Consider the following 26,681-nt stretch of genomic DNA (forward strand, 5'->3'; position numbering starts at 1 on the left):
TCAAGTCTATAGTCTAGTCTATAGTCAAGTCTATAGTCTAGTCAAGTCTATAGTCTAGTCTATAGTCAAGTCTATAGTCTAGTCTATATTAATTTCAGATATTAATTTATAATTTGGTCACTTTAAATGTTTAAATAGCATGAGCCTTGTTTAATTAGTCATGACAACAACAGAAACAAAAAAGAAAACAGCAACAAAACAAGAAAAAACAAAAACCCCCTACACTCCCCTAACCCTCACTTACCTATTATAAGTTGTACAGATTTGTTTCTCCTCTCAAAAAAAGTTAAACATTTTAATACAAAACCCATCAACACCCACCCAGGTCAATTAAAAGGCATTTCTATGTATAAAAAAAAGTTGAGAGGAAAACATCTGCATGAAGTTTTTTTTTTTTTTTATTTCATTGGTTTTGAGTTTTTATATAGAATCGAAAAACGTCCAAGCGACCGACCTTGTTTAATAGCAATGATGGTGGGTACCTTACACACACGCACACACACACAAACAGTTGCAATATAATATCAAATGCATTTGTTGGTAGAGGCATGATTTATTTTTTCAGCTGCTGCTGCTGCAGAAACTCCTGACTTTGGAATGGTTTAATGAAGCTGTAGTTTTAATTAGCCAACATTTACACAGCTGAGATTTTTTCCACAAACCCTCAGCCGCCAATTGAGAGTCAGTCAAAGCAAGCTAATAATAATTAATTTCTTCTTGCTTGTTGATGATGATGATGATGACGTTGACGTTTTTATTATTTATTTTGAAAAGAAAACTTAAAAGAGTCAATTTTGTATTGTGTTTTATTATACAAATCAAAAACTCTTTAAATTTAATTGAAAGAATCAGGCTTTTCGAGTTTAAAATACTGTTCTTAAATTATTTAATTAATTTCTTGCAATTGTGGAAGAAATTCCATTTAAATATGATTTAATTACCGGCAGACCAAACAATTATAATAAATAAAAAAAATTATTTCATATAAAGCCGAAAACAAGATCTTTATTGGCAAAACTTAAACTCATTTTTATATAGAAATCCCCCAGAAAATTAGTTCAAACGGAAAAAGCTAATAATTATTATTATTTAAATCAAAACGAAACGAAAGAATAGATGACTGACCAACCAAAGATTTTAATTTGATTTCATTTGATTCAATTTAATTGTATTAAAAATGAAAAAAATTGCTAAAAGACAACTAAAAAGCAAAATCACTCAAATGACTCAACACTATTTAAGCACAAAATTTATTTACAAAAAAAAAAAAAAAAAAAATTGCCATCGTAAAAACTTTTTTCTTACTGTTTACTTTTTGTTCACTAAAATTAAGATGTCATTTACAGTGTTATTTTCTTTTCTTAAATTTTGTCTTAAGTTTATTGAATAAGAGCTTAAGCGGCAAAATTGTAGCCAAAATTATTCCTTACACCAGTTAGTAGGTTAATTTGTTTTTTTTACCTTAATTCCGGAATATTTTTACTTAGTGTTGACAAAAAAAGATTTGCTAATATGGAGGGTAAGGGTAAATATGGGCTTATCCTTATAAATTTTGGTAGATTTCATCTTATTATTAATGTTTATAAGAGAATTTTGAACTTCAAGCCATTTTCTGAAGGGAAGTTTGTGTGGGGACTATGTTCAAATGTGGACCGATAATTTCGAAAATCGAAAGCCCGATTCGATGGGTACGGTTGTTGGGGTCTAAACGAAATAATTGACCGGTTTTAACGATTTTCAATAGCCTTCATCCTTAGGTCAAAAAATGTACCAAATTTCATCAAATTATTTTGAAAATTTCGACCTGTAGCGTGCGCACTAGCTTTACATGGACACAGAGACAGACAGACGGACAAACGGCTACATCGACTCAGAAATTGATTGGTAAAGGGTAAAGGCCCAATGTTTTTGGATATTACAAAAATCATTTCAAATATTTGCTTTTTGAGAAGTTTCATTCAAATCGGACCACTAAAGTAGTAACCGATATCTATCTATCTATCTATCTATCTATCTATCTATCTATCTATCTATCTATCTATCTATCTATCTATCTATCTATCTATCTATCTATCTATCTATCTATCTATATATCTATCTATCTATCTATCTATCTATCTATCTATCTATCTATCTATCTATCTATCTATCTATCTATCTATCTATCTATCTATCTATCTATCTATCTATATATCTATCTATCTATCTATCTATCTATCTATCTATCTATCTATCTATCTATCTATCTATCTATCTATCTATCTATCTATCTATCTATCTATCTATCTATCTATCTATCTATCTATCTATCTATCTATCTATCTATCTATCTATCTATCTATCTATCTATCTATCTATCTATCTATCTATCTATCTATCTATCTATCTATCTATCTATCTATCTATCTATCTATCTATCTATCTATCTATCTATCTATCTATCTATCTATCTATCTATCTATCTATCTATCTATCTATCTATCTATCTATCTATCTATCTATCTATCTATCTATCTATCTATCTATCTATCTATCTATCTATCTATCTATCTATCTATCTATCTATCTATCTATCTATCTATCTCTATCTATCTATCTATCTATCTTCTATCTATCTATCTATCTATCTATCTATCTATCTATCTATCTATCTATCTATCTATCTATCTATCTATCTATCTATCTATCTATCTATCTATCTATCTATCTATCTATCTATCTATCTATCTATCTATCTATCTATCTATCTATCTATCTATCTATCTATCTATCTATCTATCTATCTATCTATCTATCTATCTATCTATCTATCTATCTATCTATCTATCTATCTATCTATCTATCTATCTATCTATCTATCTATCTATCTATCTATCTATCTATCTATCTATCTATCTATCTATCTATCTATCTATCTATCTATATATCTATCTATCTATATCTATCTATATATCTATCTATCTATCTATCTATCTATCTATCTCTATCTATCTATCTATCTATCTATCTATCTATCTATCTATCTATCTATCTATCTATCTATATATCTATCTATCTATCTATATATCTATCTATCTATCTCTCTATCTATCTATCTATCTATCTATCTATCTATCTATCTATCTATCTATCTATCTATCTATCTATCTATATATCTATCTATCTATCTATCTATCTATCTATCTATCTATCTATCTATCTATCTATCTATCTATCTATCTATCTATATATCTATCTATCTATCTATCTATCTATCTATCTATCTATCTATCTATCTATCTATCTATCTATCTATCTATCTATCTATCTATCTATCTATCTATCTATCTATCTATTTATTTATCTATCTATCTTCTTTTAACCAATTTCTACTAAAAACTTATTTCAACTATAAAACAATTAATGTCTCTTATTACCTTTTTCACTTCAACTACCATTGAGCTGGCAAATTTCGACAACGTCTTTCTCATTTCTTAAATGCAAAGTAATATCTTCATTAAGCAAAACTAAGCCAGACAAATTTATATCTACTCTGGTGATTTGTATATGACTCTATAAGTTTTCGTCTTCTGCACATTTCTTTAAAAGTTTATTTTATATTCATTTAGACGCAAACATTTATAGAAAGCCTGTTGTATAGCTTTCATTAGATATTACATGCCTGAACACCCCTCGATTTCCTAATTTGTCAATTTTTTCTTTTAGTTACAAGATATATGTATTTATATGTATATATATTTGTTCATTCATTTAAACATCTAAAGAGGGGGGACAAATTTGCAATTCACTTAACAGGATTTCTGCGACCCAAACTAGTGCAATTAAATATTTTTATAGAGTTGGAGTTTTCTTCTTTTTTGTTGTTGTTGTCGTTACAAGAGCAAGCAAATAAATTAATTGTTATTGTTGAAAGTCACTTTACAGCTTATTCTTTATCAATTAATTTAAATAATTAAAAAAAAAGTTCTTTAATAAGGAATTTGTGCAAAATGTGTCTGGTAAATAAAAGAAGTTGTAAAGTGTAGCAGGTTTGAGGGTTAGAAATTTTTTATATTATGAAATTTGTTTAAATTTGTTAAATATTTTCTCGCTGTGTATTTAAAATATTCTATCTTATGTGTGATGTTTATTATAAAGAAAATGTCAATATTATTAATAAATTTCAATTAATTATGTTATTATTAATGAAATAAATAACAATTCTACATTGACATACTCATTTTGTTTAAAATTCAATTATAAATTTGAAATTTTTTCAAAATTAACATGTCATAGTTAAAATGTAAAATGAGTGCATTATGTATTAGAAATGTTATTGACCTTTTTTTTAATAGTTTCTATAAATTTGATTTTCCACCCCTTACTTTATCATGGTGAAAATTTTATGATGCTTAAACATGCGGGTATTGAAAATCAAATATAAATTCAATTAATTTGCTTTAAGTTTAAAACCACAAAAGTTTTTCTTCTAAGTATATAATTAAATTAATTAAATTTTAATTAAAACTAAGTAGATGTGAAGGAGAAATTGTAATAATATTATTTTAGTTTTGGTACGAAGTTTATTTTTCTTGTTTTTTATTACAAATGTCATGAAAACTAATGTTCTTTTTATCTCTCAGTCTTAGATTTTATACTTAGTTTATGTATAATGAAATAATGCAATAATGAGCTAAAAAAAAACTTAATTTTTTAGTTTTAATGTGAAAAAAATCAAGCAGACCTTATGTCACAGATAATGACCTTAACGCCTAAAAGCAGACATTACAATTTTTATTACAAATGAAAAAAACAAACATACTAGTTTTAATGTGTACACTCTGACTATAAACATGACAGAGCTGTAGCTCGAAGGACCATATAATCTAATACTTTTATAACAGAATAGAAGACATATACTATTTCCCCCCATTTCCTATTAAAGCATTTCCTTTATACAACTCCTTTGTTTAGTGTTAATTTTACTTTTAACATTAAACTTGGCATTAACTTTAATTAAAACTACAACTCCTTCATACATAGTTTTTATTGTAACATATCTCTCATTTTAATGTATTGTTTTACCTATTACTAATGAGGTGTAAAAATTTCTTAACTAGTTTCCTGTCTGTCTGTTTGCTATTTAAAATGGATTCTTTCGTTTTAATTTCATTTCCAGTCTTTTGGTAGTCGTTGTCTGTTATTCAGTCACCACTTTTTGTTAAAATGCCTTCATTGTATGTTTCTATTTTATTTAAATTTTATCTTTTAACTTTATATAATTGTTTGTGTTGTTAACTAATGTTTTATGTTGCAATTGTAGAAATTTTGCATATGTATATGTATGTATTTACATACAATTTTAATTATACATTTAACACTTAGGTGCACGCAGACCCATCTTGCAAAGGGTAATCCCATAAGAGGTTAAGAGATGATATGGACAATGTTTATTGTATAATAAAGAGATTACACAAAGTAATTCATTACATGGTCAATTATAATTACTTGTAATGCATTTGAAGTTTTTCCAATGACAACTAATTGTAATTGAAGTTTTGCCAATTACAATTACTTGTAATTGAAGTTTGTCAATTACATGCTTGTAATTGTAATTTAGGTATCACTAATTATAAATTGTAATACGCAAAACTTCAATTACAATTAAAAGTAATTGTAATTGTAACCCTCCAAGCCTTATATCTATCTATCTATCTATCTATCTATCTATCTATCTATCTATCTATCTATCTATCTATCTATCTATCTATCTATCTATATATCTATGTATCTATCTATCTATCTATCTATCTATCTATCTATCTATCTATCTATCTATCTATCTATCTATCTATCTATCTATCTATCTATCTATCTATCTATCTATCTATCTATCTATCTATCTATCTATCTATCTATCTATCTATCTATCTATCTATCTATCTATCTATCTATCTATCTATCTATCTATCTATCTATCTATCTATCTATCTATCTATCTATCTATCTATCTATCTATCTATCTATCTATCTATCTATCTATCTATCTATCTATCTATCTATCTATCTATCTATCTATCTATCTATCTATCTATCTATCTATCTATCTATCTATCTATCTATCTATCTATCTATCTATCTATCTATCTATCTATCTATCTATCTATCTATCTATCTATCTATCTATCTATCTATCTATCTATCTATCTATCTATCTATCTACCTATCTACCTACCTATCTATCTATATATCTATCTATCTATCTATCTATCTATCTATCTATCTATCTATCTATCTATCTATCTATCTATCTATCTATCTATCTATCTATCTATCCATATATCCATATATCCATATATCCATCTATCTATCTATCTATCTATCTATCTATCTATCTATCTATCTATCTATCTATCTATCTATCTATCTATCTATCTATCTATCTATCTATCTATCTATCTATCTATCTATCTATCTATCTATCTATCTATCTATCTATCTACCTATCTATCCATCTATCTATCTATCTATCTATCTATCTATCTATCTATCTATCTATCTATCTATCTATCTATCTATCTATCTATCTATCTATCTATCTATCTATCTATCTATCTATCTATCTATCTATCTATCTATCTATCTATCTATCTATCTATCTATCTATCTATCTATCTATCTATCTATCTATCTATCTATCTATCTGTCTTTATATCTATCTATCTATCTATCTATCTATCTATCTATCTATCTATCTATCTATCTATCTATCTATCTATCTATCTATCTATGGCCAAATTATGACATTTTAATGCTCACTAAACATTCTGTTACATCATGTTATCCATCCTGACAACTTTTATAAAACCTTAAAAACTAACATACAATTTAAATAATAGCTTTATTTACTGCATCCAATATTTAGTGACAATAACTAGGTTTTCTTAAGGCTATTGAGGCTAAATCAATACCAAAAAAACACTTTTTCAGAACATAAAACATAAACTAGTATTTATTTGGTCATAAAACTAACAAAGTTAAAGATTTTTATGATTATGACTTTAACAAATATTTGCCATGGTGACAATAATTTTTTATGTTTTAATTTCAACATTTAAGATTTGACTATAATATTTTTATGACCTAAATGAGAGGTGAGCAGAATATTATAGTTAAGTGCAACAGTTAGTTGGTAACATCTTGGTCCAACTTAAAGTATGGTCTCAGTGTTTCATTTGATATACATATTGGGTAAACTTATATTTAATGGATAAAACGAAAACTAAAGCATTTAGAATTAAGGTATAAATTACAAAATAGGAGAGTTGGACTATTAAGAGTAGTAAATATAATATTCGACCTAGCCATCAAAATATTATGCCTCTTTTATTTATTTGCTCAACACTGACATCTTTAGGCTGTATGTAACAAAATTCAATTCGTGTGTGTGTGTGGCATTTAATTAAAAACCAATCGATTTCATAATAAAGATTTTTTTTACGATTGCCTATAAACAGCTTGAAAAAAGCCATTAAATGCACTATTTATTAGTTGAAAGATTTAAACAAGACAAAATACTTCTTAATTAATAAAAAGCTATAAAAATTTACTTCAAATAAAATCAAAATTTTTGTTTATTCTTAACTGAAACTAATTTTATTTTTCTCCTTTTACGTTACAGCTCTCTCCTTTATCACAGAACCACAAGATGTAGTGGTACCCGAAGGTCATTCGGTTTTACTACAATGTGCTGGCACAGCTGTTATGGGTAAAAATCAAAAAATCTCACCCAATATTAGATGGCGTGGACCGGATGGTCAAGATTTGGGCATTGTGGGGGATACATTTCGTAATCAACTTAAAAATGGTTCCCTATACATAAGCTCTGTAGAAGAGAATCGTGGTTTGACGGGTTCATATCAATGTCTTTTGTATGTGGATGGTATTGGTACCATAGTCAGTCGTTCTGCCGTGGTATCTATAGCACGTCTACCCGATTTAAATCAAGATTTTATAGAAACTTATCTTTTACCCGGACAAACTGCTTACTTTCGTTGCATGATTGGTCAACTGCAACAGGGCATGAAACATTTAGTTCAATGGATTAAGGATGATATGCCCATACAATTGGATAAATTACGCATGGTAGTGCTACCAAATGGTGCTTTAGAAATTGATGAAGTTAATTTTGGAGATCGTGGTGTCTATTATTGTAATGTTACCTCTGGGTCCATATCACGTTTAAGTAGTAAAACTAATTTGAATATTAAGAAATTATCTGAAACTGGTGAGAGTGCTACAGCACCAGCATTTCTAGTGGGTCCCTCTCCCCAGACAGTTAAGGAAGGTGATGTTGTTACCTTAGACTGTGTGGCCAATGGTGTGCCTAAGCCTCAAATAAAATGGCTACGTAATGGCGAGGAATTGGATTTAAGTGATCTGGACTCTAGATTTTCCATCATTGGCACGGGTTCGTTGCAAATATCCTCTGCCGAAGATATAGACTCGGGTAATTATCAATGTCGTGCCTCTAACACAGTCGATTCTTTGGATGCCCAAGCTACGGTGCAGGTGCAAGTGCCTCCTAAATTTATACAAAGTCCTAAAGATAAGACTGCCTTCGAAAAAGAAGAATTAGAACTGGAATGTGCTATACGTGGTAAACCTAAACCTTTGATAAAATGGTTGAAAAATGGTGACTTCATAACGCCCAATGATTATATGCAATTGGTGGGAGGTCATAATTTACGCATATTGGGTTTACTGCAATCCGATGCTGGCATGTTTCAATGTGTCGGCACCAATCCGGCGGGCAGTGTTCAGGCGGCTGCACGTTTGAGAATCGTACAACCAGGTGAGTTTCATTAGATTTAGAAAATATACTATATATGTATCTAAAACAGACGCTTTCAGACCTAGTAGAATACAAAACAGCTTTTTGTATATGTATTTAAAACATTTAACGGCAAAAAGCTTTCTCTTATAAGCTTTCAAAGACTCTCTTGTTTTCACTTTATGTACATATATATAAAAAGCTCTCTGCCGATTTTTGTTTTAATATAACCAATTGTTTTAGCATCCACCACCTATCCTTGAAATAAGTTTACTTTTGTAAATATAGAAATATCTCCATGTTTATATAGATCATCATGCTTTAAAGGCCTTTAAACCCTTTAAGCTTTAAGCCGCCCCCGGAACCAAAATCCTTATAAATACTTTAATTTCATAAGTTTTTATATAATTTTGATCGTCTTTATTATTTAAATTATTTGAATTAGTTTTTTTAGTCTCTGATTTAGAATCTCGAAGGAATATTTTGTGTTGAAAATATTTTGAGCAAAATATATTCTTGTGAGGTTGTAAATCTGGAGCTTTATTTGTAAAATTATTATTTAGCTTAAAGCTTCTTAAAGTTTATTTTAATTGAAACACTTTTTTGTTGCTTTTAAGCTTGCTATTCCCAAACAAAGTTTTGAAAAATGCCAAAAATTAGATTATTAAGTTTTTGGGCCATAATATCCATAGGCAGGGTCCAGGTCCGGTGTTATCGAAAATCTTTTGAAAATTCTTAAGAACATATTCGGTCATCTAAAGTAGATTACGGTATTTTAATATCGACTTTCCGTTTCGATAATTTTTTGTCCTAAAATTGAATGTTATATAAAAAATTGGGTATTTTTGTTGGATCTTGTACCGATCGGTATTGAATATTTTGAAAAATTTGTTCACCTAAAATATTTCTCATTACATTAGCTTTTCAAAAAGTATAAATACGTTAGACATCTTCTCGAAAAATGCTGAGATAATTTGAAAAGAAAGGAAGTACTTTTCCCCCTAAAAAATATAAATTTTACATGCTCGAGTTATCCTATTTTGGGGACCTTTGGGGGCGACCTTGGTAGATCCATAAGGTCCTAATGTCCAAAACTTAAACTTAACTTCTCCTCCTCTCTATGAGAGTGAAATTTAATTTAAATCGGACCGACCGTTTAAAAGTTATAGATCTATTTCCCTCTTTCTTTAAAATACCATTTTGCAACTCCCAATTTGATTGAGTCTTGGCCCGGTTATGATCTTTTTAAAGTTTTTTAAAAACGGATATTAATATCTTTAATAGGAACAGATCTACATAGTTGTTGTTGTTGTTGTTGTTGCAACAGTTCGACTGTGGCCGATAGTACTTTCCTGGGGAAAATATATTTCGGATGTTACAGCTGTCGCGAAGTAAACAATCTTTGAACGAATATGACTCGGTTCGTTTCGGAGCAAATATCCAATTTCGAAGCTTTGTGTACCGTAGTACAATTCAGTTCATGCTTCCGAACTTCATTAACTTTAGAGAATCCTTTTAATGGGGCATCTTTGTTCGATCATGTCCGATTATTATTTCGTGCATTTTTATTTAAAATATTTTATTTTTATTAAGTATTTATTTTGATTTAAGCTATAAATTATTTAAAAATTAATACAAAGCTTTCGATGTATTATAATAGTTAGTATTTAAATTTATTAATTTCTTAAAATAAGTTAAAAACAAATTTATAAATAAACCAATATTAATATTATTTTAAAAATTATAATTTAATTATTTATTTTATTTTTATTAATTTTAAATTTTATTTTGTTTTCTGTTTCTTTTTTATTTCTTTTTTTAATTTTTCCTTCACAACCTTCATTTCTATCCATTCTTACCCATTAACTCCAATCCTTACAAACTCCCCTTAAATCATTCATTCACACACACACACATTCATTTCCCCACTCACTACCTCTAAGGCAAATTGAAAAACTCTCGTAAATCCCAATCACAAACCACCAAATCTCTATACCTAGACCATTTACCGCCGAATATGAAAAAACGTAAAAATAAATTCAATTCCGGTGAAGTACGCTTCAAATCCGGTGACTCTATGGAGACTACACGTATCATATCAAAAAGTGCCTTAGATAGTTTATTATCGCAAAAGAATAATAATAAAAAACTATCAAAATTACCCGAACAACCTTTAAACGATCGTCATTATGGTGATTTATCATCATTTAATGATGAACAAGATGATGTAGACATGTCAAGGGAATTACCCACTAGTATACATGAGTATGACAAGACCCATACGAACCTAGACAATAATGGTGACGATGATGACGAAGACGATGACTATGATGATCCCACTGCTAATGAGGAATATATTAAGGCCTATAAACATGGTGATGATCCCAATAAGATTCTAAATTACTGGACAAATAAGAAAAAACTTAATCCTTCTGCTACTTTAACCACCAATTTACCACAACAACACACCTCCTCCCATTCATCTGCAGTTCTAGATATAGGCGAAAATGGTGCTTCTCATGCCATAGTTGGCTCTTCGGGACTTTTGGGCTCTGGTCTAATAAATCGTTTGCCGGGACCTCCACGTGATCTGGTGGCGCAAATAGTTAAGCCTCGTTTTGTTACGCTCAGTTGGATGGAACCGATTAAAAATCCCGTGGAAGTGGTCTCCTATACGGTCTACTATAAAATGAATAATAGTGAAAGGTAAGTGGTTTAATATTTTATATAAGATTTTTTTTTAATTAAAGGCAGCATTTGCTCTTTATGACTAATATTTTTGTTGTTGTATAATAAATCGTTCATTTGTATGTTTAGTATAGTACTTCCTTCCTTTTCTTTGTTTTGTAACCAGAAACTTGATTCATTGCCAATAACCTTCACAAAGAATAAAATTGTTATTTATATTTTATTGTAAATTTTATTTATTTTTTTTTTTTACGGAAAACTCTATAATTTTCATTTTTATGTCCCTTTTATATGCGAATTTGAAAATGATGGAGTCAGTTTTTTTATTACTCCATTTGCGACACAAAACTGAACATAACCTTTCCATATAGAACTTTAATACTAAACTGATTCTTCAGATAATAGACTGTAGTCTAGACTGCTATAGACTAGACTATAGACTAGACTATAGACTAGACTATAGACTAGACTATAGACTAGACTATAGACTAGACTATAGACTAGACTATAGACTAGACTATAGACTAGACTATAGACTAGACTATAGACTAGACTATAGATTAGACTATAGACTAGACTATAGACTAGACTATAGACTAGACTATAGACTAGACTATAGACTAGACTATAGACTAGACTATAGACTAGACTATAGACTAGACTATAGACTAGACTATAGACTAGACTATAGACTAGACTATAGACTAGACTATAGACTATACGAGACTATAGACTAGACTATAGACTAGACTATAGACTAGACTATAGACTAGACTATAGACTAGACTATAGACTAGACTATAGACTAGACTATAGACTAGACTATAGACTAGACTATAGACTAGACTATAGACTAGACTATAGACTAGACTATAGACTAGACTATAGACTAGACTATAGACTAGACTATAGACTAGACTATAGACTAGACTATAGACTAGACTATAGACTAGACTATAGACTAGACTATAGACTAGACTATAGACTAGACTATAGACTAGACTATAGACTAGACTATAGACTAGACTATAGACTAGACTATAGACTAGACTATAGACTAGACTATAGACTAGACTATAGACTAGACTATAGACTAGACTATAGACTAGACTATAGACTAGACTATAGACTAGACTATAGACTAGACTATAGACTAGACTATAGACTAGACTATAGACTAGACTATAGACTAGACTATAGACTAGACTATAGACTAGACTATAGACTAGACTATAGACTAGACTATAGACTAGACTATAGACTAGACTATAGACTAGACTATAGACTAGACTATAGACTAGACTATAGACTAGACTATAGACTAGACTATAGACTAAACTATAGACTAGACTATAGATTAGACTATAGACTAGACTATAGACTAGACTATAGACTAGACTATAGACTAGACTATAGACTAGACTATAGACTAGACTATAGACTAGACTATAGACTAGACTATAGACTAGACTATAGACTAGACTATAGACTAGACTATAGACTAGACTATAGACTAGACTATAGACTAGACTATAGACTAGACTATAGACTAGACTATAGACTAGACTATAGACAGAACTATAGACTAGACTATAGACTAGACTATAGACTAGACATAGACCTAGACTATAGACTAACTATAGACTAGACTATAGACTAGACTATAGACTAGACTATAGACTAGACTATAAGACTAGACTATAGACTAGACTATAGACTAGACCTATAGACTAGACTAATAGACGATAGACTAGACTATAGACTAGAACTATAGACTAGACTATAGACTAGACTATTAGACTAGACTATAGACTAGACTATAGACTAGACTATAGACTAGACTATAGACTAGACTATAGACTAGACTATAGACTAGACTATAGACTAGACTATAGACTAGACTATAGACTAGACTATAGACTAGACTATAGACTAGACTATAGACTAGACTATAGACTAGACTATAGACTAGACTATATGACTAGACTATAGACTAGACTATAGACTAGACTAAGACTAGACTATAGACTAGACGACTAGACTATAGACTAGACTATAGACTAGACTATAGACTAGACTATAGACTAGACTATAGACTAGACTATAGACTAGACTATAGACTAGACTATAGACTAGACTATAGACTAGACTATAGACTAGACTATAGACTAGACTATAGACTAGACTATAGACTAGACTATAGACTAGCTATAGACTAGACTAATAGACTAGACTATAGACTAGACTATAGACTAGACTATAGACTAGACTATAGACTAGACTATAGACTAGACTTAGACTAGACTATAGACTAGACTATAGACTAGACTATAGACTAGACTATAGACTAGACTATAGACTAGACTATAGACTAGACTATAGACTAGACTATAGACGACTATAGACTATAGACTAGACTAGACTAGACTGTAGACTAGACTATAGACTAGACTATAGACTAGACTATAGACTAGACTATAGACTAGACTATAGACTAGACTATAGACTAGACTATAGACTAGACTATAGACTAGACTATAGACTAGACTATAGACTAGACTATAGACTAGACTATAGACTAGACTATAGACTAGACTATAGACTAGACTATAGACTAGACTATAGACTAGACTATAGACTAGACTATAGACTAGACTATAGACTAGACTATAGACTAGACTATAGACTAGACTATAGACTAGACTATAGACTAGACTATAGACTAGACTATAGACTAGACTATAGACTAGACTATAGACTAGACTATAGACTAGACTATAGACTAGACTATAGACTAGACTATAGACTAGACTATAGACTAGACTATAGACTAGACTATAGACTAGACTATAGACTAGACTATAGACTAGACTATAGACTAGACTATAGACTAGACTATAGACTAGACTATAGACTAGCCTAGACTATAGACTAGACTATAGACTAGACTATAGACTAGACTATAGACTAGACTATAGACTAGACTATAGACTAGACTATAGACTAGACTATAGACTAGACTATAGACTAGACTATAGACTAGACTAAAGACTAGACTATAGACTAGACTATAGACTAGACTATAGACTAGACTAAAGACTAGACTATAGACTAGACTATAGACTAGACTAAAGACTAGATTATAGACTAGACTATAGACTAGTCTATAGACAAGACTATAGACTAGACTATAGACTAGACTATGGAATAGACTATAGAATAGACTATAGACTAGACTATAGACTAGGCAATACTAGACTATAGACTAAACTGTAGTCCAGACTAGGCAATACTAGACTATAGACTAAACTGTTGTCCAGACTAGAGACTAGACTGTAGACCAGACTATAGCCTAGACTATAGACAATACTACAGACAAGACTATAGCCCAGACTATAAACAAGACTATAATCCAGACTATGGGCAAGGCTATAATCCAGATTATAGACAATACTATAATCCCTACTATAGCTAAGACTTTAGGCAAGACTATAGACTAGACTATACTCCAGACTATGGACTAGTCTATATTCCAGAATATAGACTAGACTATAGTCCAGACTATAGTCCAGACTATAGTCCAGACTATAGACAAGACTATAGTCCAGACTATAGACAAGACTATAGTCCAGACTATAGACAAGACTATAGTCCAGACTATAGACAAGACTATAGTCCAGACTATAGACAAGACTATAGTCCAGTCTATAGACAAGACTATAGTCCAGACTATGGACAAGACTATAGTCCAGACTATGGACAAGACTATAGTCCAGATTATAGACAGGACTATAGTCCAGACTATAAACAAACTATAAACAAGACTAATATAGACAAGACTATAGTCCAGACTATAGACAAGACTATAGTCCAGACTATAGACAAGGATATAATCCAGACTATAGACAAGACTATAATCCAGACTATAGATTAGACTATGATCCAAACTATAAATAAGACTATAGACTAGACTTTAGCGCTAACTATAGTTTTGTTTTGATCGCTAAAGGGTTAAGGTACTTCAAATTCGTCTTTAAACATCTGTAGACTCATTTTCATTTCTTCGATACAAAAAAAATCATCTTTCCTTCATCTCTCTTTTATGAGGCAAAAAATTTCTATTATTTCATTTTCATTGTTGGAGGATGTCGAAATTTAGTACATGAACAAGTATTATTGTATTATTTGCTTATTTGTTTGTTCCTTTGTTGGTGGTGGGGGCATATTTGCCAAAAAAAAAAAACTGAAAATAATTTCGAGTTCCTCTTTGTGTGTGCCCACTTTTTTCATTGTTCCAAAGGAAAAAAAAAACTAAAATGATTTACAACATTTAAATGTTTTTTATTTGTTCTCCACCATTTTTCTATTGTATTTGAACAATTGCGCGCCCTTCTTGAAGAACATCTATGTAAATTTGTTTAAAAACTTAATGTTCGACGGAAGAATATTAAAAAAAATATGTATGTATTTGTAATTTCCTGGTATGAAGCAAATAGAAATGTCCTTTGATAAACGACATTTACAAGCCAATGGCAAAAAAAAATCTTGGCAAAAAGATAACCAAATATGTCTGTAATAAAAATTCAATAGTTTGAGCAATTTTCGTAGAACGTGATAATTTGTTTTTGCTTTAAAATACTAAAGTTTTAGAAGTATATCTTAAAAATATATATGTTGGAAATAAAACTATTTTTGAGAGTAAATTTGTCCAATTTAAAAATTTATTTTATTTTGAAAATTAACTTCAAAATTAATAGTTTTTACAATCAGATATTTTTTCCAACTGAATTATTTTTCAACAAATTGTTTGAAACTATTTTCAAAGTTAAAAATATTAAATATTTTTTTTTTAAATTAGGGTATATAGATTAAATAAAAATAAGTAAAAAGTTAACAAGTATTTGTAACATTCTCCCCCTCGTTAAAACCTTGTTTTAACCATCACAGTTTTCAGAATTAGTTGGTCGTTTTACATCAAGTTTAGCTAGCTTGGCTACAGGTCGGTTGAAGATGCCATTTTTTGTAGAAACTTCTGCACTTCTGACATTACCATCTTTTGCTTTGCAGACTGATTTAATCACACCCTTGGGCCACATGTTCCTTGGTAGATTTGGATCAACAACTATAACGATGTCACCAACTTCAAGGGGGCTACTTTTTGAAAACCATTTTGTACGTTTAGTTATGGTAGGAAGATATTCTTGGAGCCATCGTTTCCAAAATAGATTGACAAAAAACTGCATTTTTCTCCAATTTTTTCGTAAAATACAGTCGTCTTTCGTAAATTCGCCCAAAGGCTTATCACCATTTGAAGATCCCAAAAGAAAATGGTTTGGTGTTAGGGCTTCATCATTAGTGGATTCTAAATCAACATAAGTTAGGGGTCTGGAGTTAATGACACGTTCGCACTCCAACAGACCATTCTGCAGTGTATTATCTTTAAATACGAAATTCGGCATAATTTGGTGTAGTACTTTTTTTACAGATTGAACTAATCGTTCCCAACTGCCACCCATATGTGGTGCTGCAGGCGGATTAAAGTGCCAAGTTGTTGTTGATGAAGTGAATTTAACACTCATGTTTTGAAAATTTACATTCTTAAGAGCTCTTTTTAGCTCCGTTTCAGCTCCTTTGAAGTTTGTACCGTTATCGCAGTATATTTCAATGGGTGTACCTCTCCGAGCAACGAAATTTTGTATTGCCATAATACAACTGTCGGTTGTCATATCATACGCCACTTCAATATGAATTGCCCTTATGGTAAGGCAAGTAAATAGTACTCCCCAACGTTTCTCTTGGTGTCGCCCAACTTTTACATATAATGGTCCAAAATAGTCAATACCCACGTAAGAAAATGGACGTATAAAGGGTGATAGACGAGCTTTAGGTAGCTGGGACATTTCAGGAACCACAGGGGACGCATTTAGATTCTTGCATAACTGACAATTTTTACGTACCTTTTTTAATGCAACTCTCAATCTTGGGATATAAAAGTACTGTCGTAATTCATTTAGGCATGTGTCATGGTTAATGTGGTGAAATTTTTCATGAAAATATTGAATCAACAACTCTGTACAATAGTGGTTTTTTGGCAAAATTATTGGGCATTTCGCATTTTCATGTATAATAGGAGCCAAACCAATTCTTCCATTCATTCGGATTACCAAATTATCATCGATATATGGCGAACATTTTGATAAGGCACTAGAATTTGAAATTTGTCCACTCCTGTTTGATAAGACAGCAAACTCATCCTTAAAAGAATCGTACTGTATAGCTCGATAAATTAAGTTTTCTGCCATAAAATGCTGCTTAGATGCTTCTGGAAATATGTATGGTTGATTTCTTGATCTATGCCATTTCATCTTCAATTTATGTATAAATGTGTAGAGTTTGACCACAGTTTGAATTAATTTCTTCCACGACGAGAATCTATGAAAATCGATTAAGTTAGAATCAATTACCTCTTGGTGGACCATAACAAGATGACTTCTGAGTTCTTCTGAAACATTGGAAATTTTCGACTTCCTTGCTGGCCAATCTGACTCGTCTATTTTTAAGAAAGGTGGACCCTTAAACCAACGACTTTCCATGTCAAATTCAAAATTTGTTTTCCACTTCGTTGCATCGTCTGCCACATTGTCCTTTGTTGTTATATATCTCCACTCTGATGGTTTGCTACTGTCAAGGACTTCTCCAATTCGGTGCATAACAAATTGCTTGTAGTTTCGAGGATCAGCATTTAACCAGCAGAGGACGGTATACGAGTCTGACCAAAAGAAACGACTTTCTATTTGTATGTTGGGAATACTACATATGGAATTAGCTAAACGAACACCTAACACGGCAGCCATCAGTTCCATACGTGGAATTGATAAGGGTTGCTTCGGAGCTACTTTCACTTTAGCACTTACTAAGGAAACTTGAACTTCGTTGGCTGATGACACTCTAAAATACGCAACAGCTGCATAAGCTAATTCGCTAGCATCCACAAATATGTGTAGTTGAACTGTAGAACCAGGCTGAGTTGAATACCATCGAGGAATTTTGACATTTTCGATATTAGGTAGAAGTTTAACCCATATTGTCCATTTCTTAAAGACTTCATCATTCACTTCATCGGTCCATCCTTCAGTAGTTCTCCAAACCTCTTGAAGTAATATTTTCAGGTAAACTACATATGCCGACAGGAAACCAAAAGGGTCAAAAATAGACATCAATGTTCTTAATACATCGGTTTTTGTAGGTCGTTTTAACCCAGAAAGAATATCTTTATTAACTCGATTCAGTTTTAATGAATATGTGAAATTGTCATCCGCTGTAGACCACCACATACCTAACACCTTTTCCGTAGTCATCTCAATTATATTGGTTCCAATTGGTACTTTATTTGGCTCTTCCAATTCACCAAGACCCTCCATAACGACCTTTGAATTTGATTTCCAATTTCGGATGAAAAAACCGCCCTTACTGTGAATAAAGGCTACTTGTTTCGCCAAATCAATTGCTTCACTTTCCGTATTTGCACTATCTAATAGATCGTCTACGTAATGGTGGTTAGTAATTGAATCTACAGCGGTTGGAAATTGGTCCTTAAAATCGGATGCATTAATATTTTTGACGTATTGTGCCGAGCTCGGAGAACAAGCTGCACCAAACGTCATAACCTGCATTAGATAAATATCAGGTGTTCTATTATTTTCACCATTTCGCCAAATAAATCGTTGAGCGTTTTGGTCTTCTTTTCGAATGAGTACCTGGTGAAACATCTCTTTAATGTCTCCACAAATGGCAAATTTTCCCAAACGAAAACCATACAGGACAGAAAGTAGTGGTGCCATCAAATCAGGGCCTTTTAATAGCATGGAGTTTAAGGAGACCCCTTTTATTTTTGCTGCCGCATCCCAAACCAATCGGACTTTTCCTGGCTTGTTTGGGTTTATAACAGTAAATATGGGAAGGTACCAAGTAACGCCATCTGATTTTTGTACTTCATCTTCGGACAATTTTCGAGCATAACCTTTTTCCACTAATGCATCGATTTGTTGTGTAATTATTGGAATATGCTCAGGATTTGACTTCTTTTCAAGGCATTGAAGTCGTTTCATTGCCATTGGAAAACTGTTTGGCACTTCGCTTATGTCTTCCTTCCAAAGCAATCCGGTTTCAAACCTCTCTCCAACACGTTTAGTTGTTGTTTTAAGTAAGAATTTACCACGCTTTTCTTCGGGAGATGATAATTCGTACTTACGGCCAATATTTTCTAAAGACATATATTCAGATACTATCACATTCAATTTTTCCATCTCATAGTCGCAAGAACAGTGTTCAATCTTGTGATGTCCGAGAGACTTTTCAATAGTTGAATCACTTCCTCCATGAACAACCCATCCTAACCTCGTTTTAGACGCGCATGGTTCATTTACATCACCTTCAACTATCTTTAAAGAATTGCACACGTAACCATTATTTAACCCAATTAGAATCTTTGGGCAAGCATTGTTGTAGCTTGGTATTGGAATATTCTTTAAATGGCGATATGATTCCAAATCACGTTTAATGACACTTTGTACTGGCAAAGAAAGATTTTTTACACTTCTTACATTAAAAAGTTCGTACCTTTTAGAATTATCATTACGTCCTGAGATACAAACATTTACTTGCATTGATTCTTCTTCTGTACGCCGAGTTTCTGAGGTCCATTTAAGACAAAGGCTGTTAATGTTACCTTCTAACCCAAGCTTATCACAAATATCATTTTGTATAAGAGTAACATTTGAACCGTCATCCAAAAACGCAAAAATTTCTACGGATACTCCTTTGTTGTACAAAGTAACAGGTAAAATCTTAAAGTAGGTTTTGTCTTCAACATTTAAATTCGAATGAGTTGTTATGGTATTATTCGTTTTAAATTTGTGGAGTAATTTATGGTGTCTAGCTTCGCAACCTTGAACAGAACACTTTTCATCTGAACAACGATAATATCCATGCTTCTGGAGGCACATTCGACACAGTTTCAATTGATGTACTTTATCCCAGCGATCAGACAATTTCATCTGGGAAAACTTATCACAAGCGTCGACCAAATGATCTTTATTACAAATGACACATATTTTTTTATTTTCTATTACTTTCTCCACCTCATGTTCATGTACATTTCCAGTTGATTTATATGAAGTAATTGATGGACTGACTTTCGCCACTGCCTCAGCAATGTCAAACAACCATTTGGAAAACAATGAGATATCGGCATCTTTGAACGCAATATACATGGCCCAATTGAGTTTTGTCTGAGCTGGCAACTTATCTACCAGTTCTTGAAGTAGCAACGGATTATTTATGTGAGACTTTAAGCCAGAAGCTTCTAGAGTAGAGCAAAGATTTCGAACAGAAATAGCGTAGCTTACAAGACCATCAAGTTTATCTGCTTTTGGAGCCGCTTCTAATCTTATTTTTTCCAACAGTGTATTAATTATAATTTCAGGTCGTCCAAACATCATTTTAAGCGTTCGAATCACTTCTGGTACATTTTTTGGTAATAACAAATGACAACTTACTGCATCGAATGCTTTACCTTTCAAGCATTTTTGTAAGCGTAACAGGTTTTCGGAATCAGAGTAGCCACATAGCTTAGTACTTTCATTAAAAGAGCTTATAAACAAGGGCCATTCTTCAGGCTTTCCAGTAAATACAGGTAAATCGGTAGAAAGAGCCTTGCGTGCTGAAAGATGCATCTTCGTTAAATTATGTACATCTTCCTGTAGCATTTTCTTGGGAATTGCGCCTTTATCTTGGTATTGATGTTTGTTTTCAGAGCGAGTAGGAGAATTGTGTAATGAATTTCTAAATTGTTCTTGCGGACAGTTTTGCAAATTTGAAACCCATTCCTTAGTACGTGACATATATTCACTATGAATACTTCCCTCAATTTCCTCCGACATTGCCAGAATTTCAAATTTTCTTTCCAGAAATCGTGACTCTAAAGCTTTTTCCTCCTCGAGGCGTTGAAGTTCCAAATTTACTAATCGTTTTCTTGAAGATGCTGCAGAGCATATCGACATAGCTATCGTCTTGTTAACAGATCGTTCACTTACGGGTTTGCTTGCATTTTTTCCTGTGCATTTGGAGCATATCCAGTCGTGGTATTCTACAGATTCTGTTACGCCAGCGCATTTGAAGTGATACCACACGTCACATTTATCGCATTGGACCATTTCATTTGTATCCTCCATGTTGCATTGGCCGCAACTGTTACCAGTATCCTTTTTTTCACTATTATGTTCCCCGGAACTTATTGGCTTAATAGCATCAATTGGCGGTGTCCGGAACATTATTAAATTATATTAATTTTGAAGAATGTTGGAAATAAAACTATTTTTGAGAGTAAATTTGTCCAATTTAAAAATTTATTTTATTTTGAAAATTAACTTCAAAATTAATAGTTTTTACAATCAGATATTTTTTCCAACTGAATTATTTTTCAACAAATTGTTTGAAACTATTTTCAAAGTTAAAAATATTAAATATTTTTTTTTTAAATTAGGGTATATAGATTAATAAAAATAAGTAAAAAGTTAACAAGTATTTGTAACATTCTCCCCCTCGTTAAAACCTTGTTTTAACCATCACAATATATATTTTTCTTTATTCTTAAACACAGAGAACTGAAACTGGTTACCAAATCGCATGATGATCAACAGGTGAACATACAAAATCTTTTACCCGGACGCACTTATCAATTTCGTGTAGTGGCCAATACTAACTTTGGTCCGGGAGAATCTTCTGAGCCACTTGATGTCCTGACACAGCCCGAAGAAAACATTGCGGGACCACCACGTAATGTTGAAGGTTATGCCCGTAATCACAAGGAAATCTATGTTAAATGGGAGGAACCCGTCGTAACCAATGGTGAAATATTAAAATATCGTTTATATTATGCTGAAGGTGATACTGGAGCCGAAATGTATCATGATAGCACCGTTTTAGATGCGGTCCTAACCGAACTAAGACCCTTTACCGAGTATACAGTAACAGTGGTGCCTTTTAATAAGAATGGCATGGGTGATCCCTCAAATGAAATAAAAGTAAAGACATTTTCCTCCACACCCTCGGAACCACCAAATAATGTTACTTTGGAAGTAACCAGCTCCACTTCAATCACCATACACTGGGAACCACCTTCGGAAGAGGAACGTAATGGCCAGATTACCGGTTATAAAATACGTTATCGCAAACTTAAAGATGCTCCACAAGTTAAAAGTACTCCCGCCAATATACGTTACTACGAGCTAAATGGTCTGGACCGTAACTCGGAATATCAGGTGAAAATTGCTGCCATGACGGTTAATGGCTCGGGTCCCTTTACCGAATGGTATCGTGTTATGACTTTGGAAAATGATTTAGATGAAACTCAAGTGCCTGGTAAACCAGTATGGATGGGCATTCACCCGGGTGCCGATACTATAGCCTTACATTGGGGACCTCCTCAACAGCATGAAATTAAAATACGTAGTTATGTTTTAGGCTGGGGACGTGGTATACCCGATGAAAATGCTGTCGAAGTCAAGGAATCAGAAAGATATTTTATTTTAAAAGATCTAGAACCGAATACCGAATATGTGGTCTCTTTAAGAGCGCGCAATATGCAAGGTGATGGTCCTCCCATATATGACAATATTAAGACACGCGATGAAGATCCTATAGATATACCCACACCTTTGGAGGTGCCGGTAGGGCTAAGGGCCATTACCATGTCCAGTTCTTCGATAGTAGTGTATTGGATTGATACGACCTTAAGTAAAAATCAACATGTTACCGATAATCGCCATTATATAGTGCGTTACGGCATATCACCCTCCACACGCTATAGATACCACAATACAACCGATTTAAATACCATGATAACCGATCTGCGACCAAATACACAATATGAATTTTCCGTTAAAGTGGTTAAGGGTCGCCGTGAGTCAGCCTGGTCAATGGCAGTTTTAAATACCACCTATCAGAATATACCCATAACACCACCGCGTGAGTTAAATGTCCAGCCCGATGAACAAAATCCCCCAAAATGTTATACTCCACTGGCTGCCACCCAAACACACTGTATATCCCATATCGGGTTATAACATTTACTATACCACTGACACCACTAAACGGGATCGCGATTGGAATATACAAACCTTCAGTGGTGATGAGACATCATTTATACTGCCCAATCTCAAGCCGCACACCACCTACTACTTTAAGGTGCAAGCGAGAACACAAAAAATAGGCTCTGCCTCTGGTGGCGGCGCTAATACAGCACCATTTTCCGCTTTGGTGGCCTATACCACCGGAGCTGCTGTTATCGAACAGAAACCTACCGCTATAGGTAAAGGCATCAATAACGAAATGATTCTCTATATGGTCATATTCGGTTTTGCTTTGGTGCTGTTCGTTGTCGTCGCAGTTATCGTTATAATGTGTCGCCGTAAACCCCAATCAACACCGGAGCATACAAAGAAAAGGTAAGTGTACAGTTTACAAAAATTTTCTTTTAGTAGTTGTTGTAAAAATCTATCAAAAACCAAACAAATGCTCTCATTGTTTAGTCTCCCATCTTCGAACAGCTATCAGAAGAATAATGTGGGTGTACCGAAACCACCGGATCTATGGATACATCATGATCAAATGGAATTGAAGAATATCGATAAAACTATGCATGGTTCAACGCCAGGTGAGTGAAAATTTGTAATTGTTTTTAAGAAAAAGTGGGCGTGGCATTGCAATTATATTACTTCAAAATCCTCGTTAATAATCTACAAGAAAGTAATGTATTTTGTTAATACTTAAGCAGGTTGCAGTGATGGTGCTTCCAGCAGTGGTGCCTTAACTTTACCTAGATCAGTGGGTCATGATTATGATGTCGAAACTCCAGTGCCGAAGCAGAGGACAAAGGCAGAGAGAAAACGCGCCGAGGGGCCGGGCGAGAGGAGGAAGGAGAAGGACTAGCGAACGAGCGAACGAGAGAGCAGCAGCGAGCGAGCGAGCGAGCGAGGAGCGAGCGAGCGAGCGAGCGAGCGAGAGAGCGAGAGCGAGCGAGCGAGCGAGCGAGCGAGCGAGCGAGCGAGCGAGCGAGCGAGCGAGCGAGCGAGAGCGAGCGAGCGAGCGAGCGAGCGAGCGAGCGAGAGCGAGCGAGCGAGGAGCGAGCGAGCGAGCGGCGAGAGCGAGCGAGCGAGCGAGCGAGCGAGCGAGCGAGCGAGCGAGCGAGCGAGCGAGCGAGAGAGCGAGCGAGCGAGCGAGCGAGCGAGCGAGCGAGCGAGCCAGCGAGCCCCCGAGCGAGCCAGCGAGCCAGCGAGCGAGGGAGCGAGCGAGCGAGCGAGCGAGCGAGAGAGAGAGCGAGCGAGCGAGCGAGCGAGCGAGCGAGCGAGCGAGCGAGCGAGCGAGCGAGCAGCGAGCGAGCGAGCGAGGAGCGAGCGAGCGAGCGAGCGAGCGAGCGAGCGAGCGAGCGAGCGAGCGAGCGAGCGAGCGAGCGAGCGAGCGAGCGAGCGAGCGAGCGAGCGAGCGAGCGAGCGAGCGAGCGAGCGAGCGGAGCGAGACGAGCGAGCGAGCGAGCGAGCGAGCGAGCGAGCGAGCGAGGAGCGAGCGAGCGAGCGAGCGAGCGAGCGAGCGAGCGAGCGAGCGAGAGCGAGCGAGGAGCGAGCGAGCGAGCGAGCGAGCGAGAGAGCGAGCGAGCGAGCGAGCGAGCGAGCGAGCGAGCGAGGAGCGAGCGATCGGGCGAGCGACCGAGCGAGCGAGCGAGCGAGCGAGCAGCAGCGAGCGAGCGAGCGAGCGAGCGAGCGAGAGAGGAGCGAGCGAGCGAGCGAGCGAGCGAGCGAGCGAGCGAGCCGAGAGAGCGAGGAGCGCGAGCAGCGAGCGATCGAGCGAGCGAGCGAGCGAGCGAGCGAGAGGGCACGAGCGAGCGAGCGAGCGAGCGAGCGAGCGAGCGAGCGAGCGAGGAGCGAGCGAGCGAGCGAGCGAGCGAGCGAGAGCGAGCGAGCTAGCGAGCGAGCGAGAGCGAGCGAGCGAGAGCGAGAGCGAGCGAGCGAGCCGAGCGAGCTATCTATCTATCTATCTATCATCTATCTATCGATCTATCTATCTATCTATCTATCTATCTATCTATCTATCTATCTATCTACTATCTATATCTCGATCTATCTATCTATATATCTATCTATCTATCGATCCTATCTATCTGTCTATCATCTATCTATTATCTATCTATCGATCTATCATCTCTATCTATCTATCTATCTATCTATCTATATATATCTATCTATCTATTATCTATCTCTATCTATCTATCCAATAGTCTTTCCTTTATTTTGGTCAATCTATTTAAATTGTTCTCTTCTTTCCAGCAACTTCCCTCAATTCAACCATGGAACGACCACAATATCCAAGAACGCAATACAACATATCGGCAAATCGATCTCATATGAATGTCGATACGGGTCTATCACAACAGAGTCTGTCACAGCCACAAATAATTCACTAGCACAAACGCCTGAACATCCATATGGAGGATACGATGCAAATTTCTGGTAAGTACTAAAACTAACTTTATAACCTCTCTTTTAAAAAATATTAAAAAACTAAAATAGTTGGGCAACATTAAAACAAACGCTCGAAATACAACCCAAATAAATTTTTTTTCTGTCTTTTTAAAAAATTCCCTTTTTAATTTCAAAAATATATTTTTTGTCAAAAGAAACAAATTTTTGTGCATATTTTTGCTATACCCAGAAATTAAACGAATTATAAAATTATGACCGGCATTTGGGATAAAATTTGTGATGTATTTAGTAATTTAGTTAAACCTACCAGACGCAAGACACGCGTAACTTTCAGTCCCAGTACACTGCAACGTGAACTCGAGCGTCATACAAAATTAGCAGCAACTCCAAATCCATTTTTTAATTTTTTGGCAGAATTACGTTTAAAATGTAAAGAGAATGACGACTATAATAATCGTTTCTTAAATCAACGAGAAGTGGTTAAAATAAGTAAAAGAGCTGGTTTGCTATGGAAATCTATGAGCGAAGAGGAAAAACAACCCTATCGTAAAATGGCTATGGAGCAGAGAAAGTTAAAACGTCTAAGACGTAGACGACGCTCGCCATGGACTAGCAGTAGGAGAAGACGTCGTAAAAAGGGGAAA

At 34.1% G+C, this 26,681-nt stretch overlaps 2 protein-coding genes across 2 annotated transcripts in view; both read left to right on the top strand.

The window, feature by feature from the left end:
* The window catches only part of LOC119601721 (neogenin), a 190,866-nt gene that overhangs the window by 159,624 nt on the left and 4,561 nt on the right, over positions 1–26,681 (top strand). The window contains 8 exon segments of the mRNA XM_037952858.1: positions 7,661–8,833; positions 10,756–11,518; positions 22,161–23,559; positions 23,561–24,006; positions 24,109–24,215; positions 24,336–24,473; positions 25,882–26,006; positions 26,009–26,064. Of these exon segments, the coding sequence (XP_037808786.1) occupies positions 7,661–8,833; positions 10,756–11,518; positions 22,161–23,559; positions 23,561–24,006; positions 24,109–24,215; positions 24,336–24,473; positions 25,882–26,006; positions 26,009–26,064 (4,207 nt within the window).
* The window catches only part of LOC119601720, a 702-nt gene continuing 172 nt past the window's right edge, over positions 26,152–26,681 (top strand). Inside the window, exon 1 of the mRNA XM_037952857.1 lies at positions 26,152–26,681. This exon is cut by the window's right edge and continues 172 nt beyond it. Within this exon, the coding sequence (XP_037808785.1) occupies positions 26,289–26,681 (393 nt within the window). The 5' untranslated portion in view covers positions 26,152–26,288.

The sequence above is a fragment of the Lucilia sericata genome, unplaced genomic scaffold (genome assembly GCF_015586225.1).
Source record: "Lucilia sericata isolate MDLA Ls3-8-SP2 unplaced genomic scaffold, ASM1558622v1 Contig000186F_arrow, whole genome shotgun sequence".
NCBI lineage: Eukaryota > Metazoa > Arthropoda > Insecta > Diptera > Calliphoridae > Lucilia > Lucilia sericata.